General features: G+C 42.3%; 1 protein-coding gene across 4 annotated transcripts in view; it reads left to right on the forward strand.

The window, feature by feature from the left end:
* KANK1 (KN motif and ankyrin repeat domains 1) overlaps positions 1–11,748 on the forward strand; it is a 124,829-nt gene extending 113,081 nt beyond the window's left edge. For all 4 annotated transcript variants that reach the window (XM_072151551.1, XM_072151560.1, XM_072151569.1 and 1 more), the window contains 9 exons: positions 1,949–2,149; positions 3,003–3,111; positions 3,231–3,419; positions 3,675–3,762; positions 5,317–5,536; positions 5,968–6,110; positions 8,075–8,275; positions 9,515–9,613; positions 10,122–11,748. In XM_072151551.1, coding sequence (XP_072007652.1) covers positions 1,949–2,149; positions 3,003–3,111; positions 3,231–3,419; positions 3,675–3,762; positions 5,317–5,536; positions 5,968–6,110; positions 8,075–8,275; positions 9,515–9,613; positions 10,122–10,187 — 1,316 coding nt within the window. In that variant the 3' untranslated portion in view covers positions 10,188–11,748. The remainder of the gene's footprint in view (positions 1–1,948; positions 2,150–3,002; positions 3,112–3,230; positions 3,420–3,674; positions 3,763–5,316; positions 5,537–5,967; positions 6,111–8,074; positions 8,276–9,514; positions 9,614–10,121) is intronic.

Consider the following 11,748-nt stretch of genomic DNA (forward strand, 5'->3'; position numbering starts at 1 on the left):
TAGTTGGCTTAGTTTATGCCAGAAACCTGTGCATTAGCTTTTAGCCTCTCCATAAGCCACGCCTACTTTGTCATACTTGTAAAAGTGCCTGAAAACTAGAACCCTTTGGCGCAGACAGTTTTTGATGTAAATTGCAGATAAATCTGCAAATGTAGATAACCAAATGTTGCTAAAAGTCTTACTGAGAGTACAAATCTGTTTTACACTGTTCTTAGGATGTCTTGGTATGGGAATACAGGCAGTCCCCGGGTTACATACAAGATGGGGTCTGTAGGTTTGTTCATAAGTTGAATTTGTATGCAAGTCGGAACTGTATATTTTATCATTGTAACCCCAGCCAGAACTTTTTTGGTCTCTGTGACGATTGGATTTTAAAAATGTTGGGTTGTCATAAGAACCAGGATTAACAATAAAGCTTCATTACAGACACCTGTGATAATTGTTACAGCTGATCATTATAGCCTAGGACTAAAGTACAATAAATGACCAATATCCAGGGGTCCGTTTGTAACTAGGGGTCATATGTAAGTCAAGTGTTCTTAAGTAGGGGACCGTCTGTACTGTAATTTAGAAATGCCAGTGATCCTTTTTTGTTCACGTAATCTGACTGGGCACCAGTGGTTGGCGAGCCAGGAGGCTGGTGTTGTGTTAATAGACATCAATGCTACAGGTGAAACCTACAATATTTCTGCACATCAGAATCTGACAGATGACCCTCTACTTCTTTTTTCAGTTGTTCGTAAAGTTGCTTAAAAGTGATACATAATCCTTAAAGGGGACCTGTCGGCAGAAAGTGACCTAATAAAACACTATCATTTTGTTGTCAAGCAACTGAACACCTCCCAGATCATGTTTTTTTCATGACCTGGAGTGGCATCATTATCTAGAAAATCAACTTTGAAGTGAACTCCATGCCTCAGAACGTCCCCTTCACTGTAATTGCATCAAGAGACCAGAATTTCAGATCTCCCAAAGTCTGTTGCATGATTTAAATCACAGCGTAGGAGGCATTCTGAGGTTGAGACATCTTGATTTCAGTGCTAAACTCTCTGCCTCCATGACTTTATGCAACCATTTTACATCTCACTTCAAAATTTATTTGCTGGATGGGGCCAACGCACTGGGCCATGAAAGAAACATGATCTGGAATGTGTTCAGCTGCTTTACAACAAACTTGTATTGGTTTATTTGGCCAATTTCTGATGACGGGTTCCCCTTGAGACGTTGCCATGTACCCGTATATACTTGAGTATAAGCGAGGTACCTAACTTGAGCACAAAAAATCTGAGAAAACCTATTGACTCAAGTATATGCCATGGGTGGGAAATGCATAGGTCACAAACTCGCAACCCCCACCCCTCTATATAGCCTGCCCCTGCTCCACAGTATACAGCCTGCCAGCCCCTGCCCCACAGTATACAGCCTGCCAGCCCCCTTGTATATACTGCCGCCTTCCATATACAGACTTCCAGCCCCCCCCCCCTGGTATACAACCTGCCAACCGCTGTAGTATATAGCCTGCCAACCCCTGTAGTATAGCTTGCCAGCCCCCTTCAGTTTATAGCCTGCCAGCCCCCTTCAGTATACAGCCAGCCATCCCATTGTAGTATATAGCTTGCCAACCCCTGTAGTATATAGCCAAAGTGAAGAAGCAAGAAGAGGACCTTCATGGGGCATCTGAAAGGTGAGTACAGTGGGTTTTTTTATAGACTCGAGTATAAGCCAAGTTAGGTTTTTTTCAGCACAAATTTTGCTTGGGTATATGCGGTATGTTGGTGAAAACCACACACTCACACTCTGCTATAGTGACCATCACCTATAGATTTAGTTTTTTTATTTGTTTCGGCTGACACTGTCACTTGGCAACATGTTGACCTTAGCCCTGTAAACTTACCCCAAGTTATCTATTAACCTAGTAATGTGCTGTTTTTCCTCTTTTTTTTCATAGGATCTAAAGAGGACATCATGAGTCAGGCCACAGGATCTGCAGAATGTTTTGCTTCTAGTGCACATATTGGTGACCAGACCGGAGTCTCTGAGACAGAGAACCTGAATGTTGTGAAAGATGGTGGCGAAATGCTCTCTGCTTCAACCAACTCTATGGCTGCAAAGTGGCTTGTCTGTGAAAACACATCCTCTTCTGTCTATGGTAATGTACAAGAAAAGAAATCATTGTTCTCATCTGCCCTCCGAGGTTACAGCAGACACACAACCCCTGTTCTCCAGATAGGTATCATAATCTCGGGAATCAATTGGAAATGTTAGGGGAGGGTGAATGGTTATTCCAACTATTTATTCACAGCTTCTCATTTCCACCTATTAAAGGAAATCTACCATTTCAAAATGGTCGTTCTGACCCAAACATACCTGTACTTAGGGGTAGATTAGCTGATGCTGGAGGTGGTCTGGATATGACACAAAAATACTTTAGTTTAATCCAAAAATTGATTTATACAGTAGCCAAATTAACCCATTTGGCTCTCCTGACATTCGCTCGGAGCTTGGTCCCTTGCATTACAATGTATGCGTCTTGCGTGCTTGTAAGTTCTCCCCCCACCCTCCCTCTGTTGCTCCCGAGAGCCGAAACTAAGGATTTCTGTGCCCCTTCCAGCATCAGCTAATCTACCCTTAAGTACAGATATGTTTGGGTCAGAATGGCCATTTTGAAATGCTAGATCCCAAGCAAGGGGTTCAGTCTGGTGGCCATATGCTACAATAGGTCATATGTATAGAGGATATCCAACCTCTACACCGCTGTATCTGTACAATATGTCATGTCTATTTCCACACATTCACACATCCATATGAATTCATACAATTGTAAGAGTCCATAAGGAAGACTTGTTCCTGTGCGTTAAGAAAAAAAATATGTTATCAATATATTCTGCTTGAATTCAGTTTTTTTTTCCCAAAAGCTTATGGGGGTGACCGTGGTACGTGGGTAGCAATTTAAATAATGAGATATAGATGCTGTAACATTATTTTATTCTCCTTTGTTATAGTGAGCACCAGCAGCCATAGTACCCTGAAGTCTATCATGAAGAGAAAAGGTGAGAAGAAAGAATCCTCAAGCACAAAGAAAAATCTACAGTTTGTTGGGATCAATGGCGGGTAAGATTTCCATTTTCATTTTCTCAACTTCATAACCTTGGAAACAAACACTACTTGTCCTTATTCTGTGGATAGGGAATGTGTATTTTCCTGCCAGGCCTTATTTGTGTACTTCTCAGGTATGAAACTACATCTAGCGATGAGTCCAGCTCAGATGAAAGTTCATCCACAGAGTCAGATGATGAAGTGGAGGAAGAGGAAAGCTTTAATGAGGACCGTGAAGTGATAAAACCAAGTGAACAACCAGAAGTGTCTGAGCCAATAAGGCACGCTGAGCACGATGGCGAGAAAATGGAAATCCGAGAAAGGTTAGAGGCCTCTCTGTCTCATGTGTGTGCATGTTCTCCCAGTCACATGTCTGGCTTACTGAATGTATGGGAAGTTCAGCTATTAGCCTCTTCATTTGAATATGTTTGCATTTGCTGGTGAGTCCGAGTAAGCTGTGGACTATGTAACCATGTAGCACTATGGATCAATAAGTCTCAGTGTCTGTATGACGGTGTCTGGTGTGATGTTTTCATAAGATCCAACTCTCCAATGTGTTTGATGTTCCTGCTAAACAGATATGAACTGAGTGAAAAGATGCTTTCTGCCTGCAACGTCCTCAAAGAAGCGGTTGATGATCCGCGGGCTCTAGCGAGTAAAGATGTGGTAAGTGCAGACTTTTTATCACAAAAGAGCATTTTTTATTACTACCCTGGCACAAATAGTGCTCTCCACAATGCGCCTGAAGAAAAAAAATCTCCCCCAGTCACTTAACCCCTTCCCAAACCTTAACTCTACATCATAGGATGCGAATAGTTCCCACACCTTGGGATCACCTTGGGATCCCGGCAGTATATATGGTAACTAAAAATAACGTGTTATAACGGGTCATCACGATTACAGAGATACATTATGTATATTGCGCTTTTTTTTTTATATAGTACAGTGAACGGGTGGGAAAAATAATCCTAAAAACCCATAAACAAGAGTTAATGATTTTTTTAACCACCACCAAGAAACATGTAATAAAATCTGATTATTAGCTATTGAACCCCCCCTAAATTATGTACCTGAAATGTGGATCTCATCCCGCAATAAAAATAATCCCCCATATGTCCAAATTACAAAAAAATTAATTTTGTAGCCTGTAAAAGTGACAATGCAGATCTGCTCTGAAAGGTGCTTCTTCTGTTCTAAGCCCAACCGTGTGCCCATACAGCAATTAACCAACATGTATGGGGTATCGGCACACTCAGGGGAACTCAAATTTTGTAGAGTTTTTCCATCATTTAATACTTTGTGACGGTTTAATTTTTGGCCAAAATTAATTGTATCTAATAACAATTTGTAAATTACGCCTCCATTTTGTTTTAACCCCTGGGAAACATCCAAACATCTACATCCAGAAATATCCCATCAGGCTTATAGTTCTGGAAGCTACCGAACTGGAGATACGGGCAGTTAAAAAAATAAGCAGGAACTGAATATTTGATATCCAGAAATATGAGATTTGGATCTGGAACCCTCTCCATTAGGAAATGCTGTAAACAATGAGCAGCAACAATTCATGTGGGTTTAACCCCTGGATTGCCATAAATTAATGTAGAACTCTACGACTGGCCACATATCTCATGGACTATAATAATTTTGAATTTATTTTTTTTATCTAATTCATTGAAATGCTTCATGCATAACTCATGCAGAGGCCAAATGTATAGTTCTGTTATAGAGTTAGCGTGGACACATGGGCAATAACATTGTTGTCTCTTACATGATGTGAGGTTGTCAGGTAATGCAGTGATTAACTTGAGAGAAGCTATCTATTCCTATCTGCTGCCTGTTAGGTGGATGTAATGAGCCTCCTGGATGACTGAATGCTCAGTCTTTGTACTCATTACATAGTAATTGCTTGTGCAGGAGGTATAGTCTAATGCCATTTGATTGAGGAATAATGAGATCCAGAGCACAGTGTTGTTACACGTGCTTATTACATGACTGTAGTCTGTGGAGAAAATCTCACCATTCTTCATTGTTGCAAGACTCAAGGTGTGCCCTTACTGATGAGAAAATAAAAACATTGCGCCCAGTCCGCAGCCGGCGCTGCCCATAATTATACGTCCAAAACGGCTAATTAACATTTTTACGGTTAATCTACAGCAATACAGTCAAAAATCGCTAAGTACAACCTTGTCATTTTTTAACTTGCGTTCTGTGTTGCAGAGGCTGTGTCTGAACACTATACAGAATGAATGGTTCCGAGTGTCGAGTCAGAAGTCTGCAGTTCCAGCCATGGTAGAAGATTACATTGGAGCATTCGCAGAGATTTCCCATCCTGTCCTCCGCTATATCATCAACATGGCCGACGGGAATGGGAACACAGCGCTTCACTATAGTGTATCCCATTCCAATTTTGAGATTGTTAGACTGTTGCTGGATGCAGGTTAGACATTTCATTTGAAGTCTTGGTGTTCAGCACTTTATTCATGGGATTCAAGTTATTAGACTTATTGCTGGAATGCCAATGTGAAATGCCACAGTGGTGACCAGAAGAATGAATTTCCTTACATGGGTTTGTGGAAAATTTCATCCAAATGTTAAAAGTAATATGGAGCGCTAACAAATGGCATGCCTAGAATGTTAATGCCAACTGATTACATGTGTGGTGGCATGTGGGGACAGTAAGACTATTACATCAGATGTCGTGGTGAGGAAAATTAGAAAAATGTTGTCGTTCTTCAGCTCTGCGGGTTACAGTGTCGATGTGGGGAGCATTGTCCAGCTTCTAAGACCCTTACTGTTCTAGTCAGAGAACATTAGCTCATCTGAGTCATTCTGCTTTCAGATTTACTAGAATGGCTTCTTTCTTTACAGATGTGTGCAACGTAAACCATCAGAACAAGGCTGGATACACTCCCATCATGCTCGCTGCCCTGGCAGCTGTGGAAGCAGCCAAGGACATGAAAGTGGTAGAGGAGCTCTTCAGCTCTGGAGATGTCAATGCCAAAGCCAGCCAGGTATGTGCGGCTACAAATTCTGCATGTGACATATGCCAGGAGCACTGTACTCCAAGCCACGCAGAATCATTGTAAATAATCCATATGCGCTGCTGTAAAGACTGGGTCTATGAGAAAGGATGCCCTGGAGAGCCCATGGAAGCATGTCAGATTGTCGATTTAATTATTTTATTTTTTTTACGCCTGAGGCAAAAACTGAAATGCTGCCCCCCCCCCCCCCAAAAAAGGGTGAGGTCACACGTACCGCGTCACACATGTACAGGGGTGGGCCTCAGCCCGATCACGTATATGTTTATGAAAACGCATGTGATCGGTAGCCAGAACCTGGTGTCTTGCATTAAAACAATGCAAGACACCGGGTTCTAATTTCTTATCGCCGCAATAATTGTGGTTATTTCTGTGCTTCTACGCCAGAAACTGCCATATAAGCAGTAATAATTGTCCCCCATAAATTAAATAGTATTTACATTAAAAGCACACAAATGCGCAGCACATATATACATACAACTTACTACTTTAACATTCCACATTAATACGCATTTCTCATCTATACATACATCAGCCATATAAATCAAATACACCACTACTCCTATAATGAATCATGACTTGCCATTCTTCTTCAGTGGATCTTGCTGGTACAGCAGCAGGTAGTACATGGAGGGGGCAAAAAAGTAAGCAGGAGGAGGGAAAATAGCTGCTTAAGGGAGGTGTGAGATTAGAGAAGCTGAAGGAAGGCCAAAGTCCATGGGTGGGCAGAGCAGTACAAGAGGGGGAGGGGAGCCACTAGCGCTAGAAGGCAAGCAATTAGCGCTGGCATAGCAGCCCCATACATACACAGCATACTCAAACTGAATATACATGCAGCATACACACAGCTTCATACACACAGCAGGCAGCAGCATACACACAGCAGGCAGCAGCATACACACGGCATCATACACCTATAGCTTACACGGCTGCATACCTATAGCTTACACGGCAGCATACCTATAGCTTACACACACCAGGCAGCAGCATACCTATAGCTTGCGCACACCTATAGTTTGCACACAGCAGGCAGCAGCACACCTATAGCTTGCACACAGCAGGCAGCAGCATACATAGCTGCTGCTGAACTTCAGAAGCTCCGAGCTGGTGGGCTGAGCTTGCTAATCTGAGCTTCTGCAGCAGGAGCTCAGCTACCCGGAGAATCCTTTGCCTGGGCCAGTCAGAGGCTGCTCTTCTTTCACAGAACCAGTGCAGAGGCTGTGCAGAGCCATCACACTCCAGCTGACTGCTGATCCACCGGTCAGTGAAGACTCTGCACAGGGGTCAGGCGGGGCCCTTCTCCATCAGTCGACAAGGAGCAGCCCACTGGGAGCCAGCCTTCCCCATAGAAAACACTGCCATTCCGCCCCTCCCTCCTCCTGCAGGGCATCGCTGCTGTGCCTGCGTTCTCCAGACTGCGTCCTCCTCTATAGTGAGGATAGTGATAAGAATCGTGGCAGCGGCCGGTTCTAACTGCTAGTGGGTGATTCGGGCGAGTGCCCAAATCACACACAGCTGTTTTGCAGCTCTGCAATTCCCGCCTGAGGCGAAATTTTCATCCCGCCTTGTGTCAGATGCAGCACTGAGTGTACTTTGTCAATATGGTGGGGGATGCCTTCCACAAATTATTGATGCTTAATAACATAAGATAGAATACACCTAGACAAAGGAGGAGGAGTACCAAACACTACATCCAAATATGCTGCTGGCAGTAGAGGGATGGATTTCCTCTATGAAAAAAGCCTTTTTTTATCCAATGTACTGTAGCACTCTCTAAAATCTCCTAACCAGATTTGGTTCCAACTAAAAGACTATAAAATGGGCAGCATTATTGGACTAGATAATGCAGTATCATTGGAGTAGATAATGCGGTTTTCTGTATTTTAACATATTCCCATGTTTACTTAGATGTTAACATAGAAATGGTTCTGTTTCAGGCCGGGCAGACCGCATTAATGCTGGCAGTGAGTCATGGGCGGATAGATATGGTTAAAGCTCTCTTGGTCTGTGGAGCAGATGTTAATATCCAGGATGATGAGGGCTCCACAGCTCTAATGTGTGCAAGCGAGCATGGCCATGTGGAGATAGTGAAGCTGCTGCTCGCCCAGCCAGGCTGTAATGCTGCACTGGAGGACAACGTAAGTTACTGCACCCAAATCTCCAATGATAAATAGAACGCATGGGGGAATTGGTTGATTTACTGTACATCTGAACACTGAGAAAGTACAGTCCAATTATTATTACTGGAAAGAAACTATTTGTAAACCAACAGATACATAGGGATTTGTATACCAGCCAGTAGGCAGTCATGCAGTCCCCGGACAGATGCATTCTTAGCAGATGCTCCGTAGTAATCTCAGGTGAACGAAGCAGAAAGTTATGGGATGCTGTTTATAAGGGGATTTAACCGGACATCACTGGCTGCCTGGCCACAGTGAGCAAGGGGAGGGGTGAATAACAATGACACGGGGAGTGTGCATAAGTTAGGTAGCGGAGGAGCCAGGGTGCCTCCGGCTCATTTGCATATTTTTATAACCTTATTTTCGGGCTCTGTAGGAGCCTCTGGGGGAAGCTGATAACGGCGCAAACATCCCCTGCAGGTAACAAGTGTGCGTTATAGGATAGTCTACCACCAAGAAACTTTTCAGTGGGCTTTATCGCACTTCAGTTTTTTTTTTCACTGATCAGTTGTTGTCAGTGAACTTAAAAAGAACAGGTTCTAAACTGATCACTGATCAGTTAAAAAGCCCATTGAAAAGAATGGTTCGGTAAGGAATCGGGGAAAAAACCCTGAAGCCAGGAAGAGAAAAGCAATCTGTATGTGTCCGTAGGCCAAAATGGGTTCAGTGAAAAATCACTGATGTGAAAAAAACGCCAATGTGAAACCACCCGAACACTGATAAATCATAATAATTAATTAGAAGAAGCAAGTGAATGATAATTGATGAGAATAATTGGGCCTTCAATGGGAGCGTGCTCAGTCTTGGGCCTATTGCAGAGAGAGCTGTAAGTGTGGCCATGGCTTGTAGCTCCTATCTAACATATATTTTGCTTTCTGATGCACAGGGATAGTGGTAGCCCAAAGAATTCCTTCCTATGGGGAAAATGTAACATGCCACTTTGCTGGCAGATGAGGGAGCCCCATTTCCAACATTTTGGTTGGATTTCCACCATGTGTGCCACTTTGAGTGTGACTGGGTGGGGGCATAAACAACTACAGGCTAGATACTCTTGGTATATCTGGCGTGCAGTGCGCCAATGGGGGGGGGGGGGAATATACCAGTATTAATACATTTCCCCCTATGTGTTTAGTGTGCATAACTGAAGACTACTACCGACTCCTTAAGTGTAATTTTTTTTTGCTCATTGTGCCCTAGGATGGCAGCACAGCCTTGTCCATTGCCTTAGATGCTGGTCATAAGGATATAGGAGTCCTTCTCTATGCTCATGTCAATTTTTCTAAAGCTCCATCACAAGTAAGTACTCTCCTGCAATCAGTGTGTAACATGTCATGGTTTTCATTCATATTGCCTTTCTCTGCCCACATTTTGATGCTTTATATCTGATGAATACTGGCAGTGGTCACCCACCTACCGGGAATTGTAAAACATTTAAAGGGAACCTTTTATGAGCATTGAGCCCACAAGCAGTCACCAACCTTTTATCCAGGAGAATGACAGGATCACAATGATGTCCTTATATAGTCTGGGCAATAAAATGAACGCTCTATCCGAATGGCCAGTCACAGGGCCAGAAAAGAGCCATGCTGGGAAGTCGCTTCATGCTTTGAATAATGGGACAAATACATAATTTTAAGCTACCACCAAAAGCTTTTACCCAGAATTATGATACAGTACCATGGGCATTGGAGCAAGCCAGAAGGAAACATCCTGGCATGACTCTCGTTTCCCATGACAGAAGATGTTGCAATATATATTTGAATGCTATCACAAACTGATTCCTTTCTATCACTTCTTTCTGTAGGGGACCCCCAGGCTGGGCAAAAAGCTTCCATCGAGTCCGACACAGAGAGGTCCATTTGACAGTTAATTTGGGGACCGTAACCTTGTTTTTGCCACTTGGAGCTGCTGCTAACCATTACTGCGTCTCATGACAGATACTGAATGTATTGTTCTTAGTGCCTGATGATACCAATGGACTGAAGCAATAGCGATCTACTTATCACATGGTATCACTGGGTTTTGTAACTGGATCAGAGCTATATGTGGAACACAGGCTTCACCACCAATACTCACCAAGTGGAGCAAACAACTCTTCCAAGGAATGCTAGTTAGTCAGCTGGTCTATGGAATAATACATCACATGTCTAGCTCCCATATTAGAGAGTGCCATAGTGCCCTGTGTAATATTTCTATACAATACCTCCTCACCCTAAACTCTCCTCTTGGAGTAATAGAACGTCCCCATATGGGCAGCCCTGGAGCTGCCTCGCTGGCAATAAGCTGTCAAGTGTGGAAGCCCTCAGTAGATCTGAATGGACTTGGTAAAGGCATCCTCCTGACATTTTCTGTTTTATGTAATTTTTATATGAAAACAAATGTTATCTACAGTATTCACTGCATATTTTATAATCTGTAAAAGAAGAATGTGGTACATGGCCTCCGGGCATGTGCTCAATATATATATTTATGTATGTATTTTTAAATATGTTTAGTATTATGTATTAATATCTGTACAATGTTATAAAAATCCCAAGTCTAGGCAGTATGTATGTCTCTTGGTAAGAAGAGTAAGCTCTTCTGGTCTCAGCATATTTATATAATAATAGGCAGGCTTTCCTCTATTAGATGTGTATGTTTTTAAGCGTTTGAAGTGCCTTAGACTCTTGCCATATTTTCTCAATAAACTTTATGTGGTTTTTATTCAGTACAATATTTTATCACTTGGGTGCCTTATCTGACAAATGACATATTGTTTGCTTTATTACATGAAAACTGTTATTCCCAACTATTTAACTATAATAAAATAAAATCCTTGCTTTCAACCCCCAATCCCTACATTGACATGAAAGAAAATTCTAAATCGATTTTTATCCAGCGCTGAAATGGTCAGTTGATGTATGGGCACACCCTCTGTTTATCCATTTATACATAGGCAGGCTTTAGTTTTTAAGAGAATCTGCAGTCCATTGATGCCAGTAGAAATACTGAATTATACAGGTGTACATATAACAGATGTTTTTATGGATAGGATAGGTCATCAGACTGATGGAAGTCCTAACTAGGAACCTCCACCTATGAGCTGGAGCGGTCCAGTGACCAGAATGGTACTTGGATTTGTCTCCCATGTATAGAAATAATATTACAGGTCCTGGAAACCCCCATTTATAACAATGCCATATTTTGCACCAAAGAAGTAGGAAAGGCTATTTGGATTGTTACAATGTTCCATAATAAATCTGGCACATTTGAAACCGACTGTATTTCATTTTCTGTCTGAGAAATGTTACATGTAAACCAGAACCTTTTAAATACTTTGATAAATGAGTAACCCAACAATGCTTACAGTATGGTAAGAAAAATGCATATGTGTTTATTTTGGGCCACAATTTTCCCCATGGTTTCCACAGTAAATTACAATTTTTACTGGA

Source organism: Engystomops pustulosus, chromosome 1 (assembly GCF_040894005.1).
Source record: "Engystomops pustulosus chromosome 1, aEngPut4.maternal, whole genome shotgun sequence".
Taxonomy (NCBI): domain Eukaryota; kingdom Metazoa; phylum Chordata; class Amphibia; order Anura; family Leptodactylidae; genus Engystomops; species Engystomops pustulosus.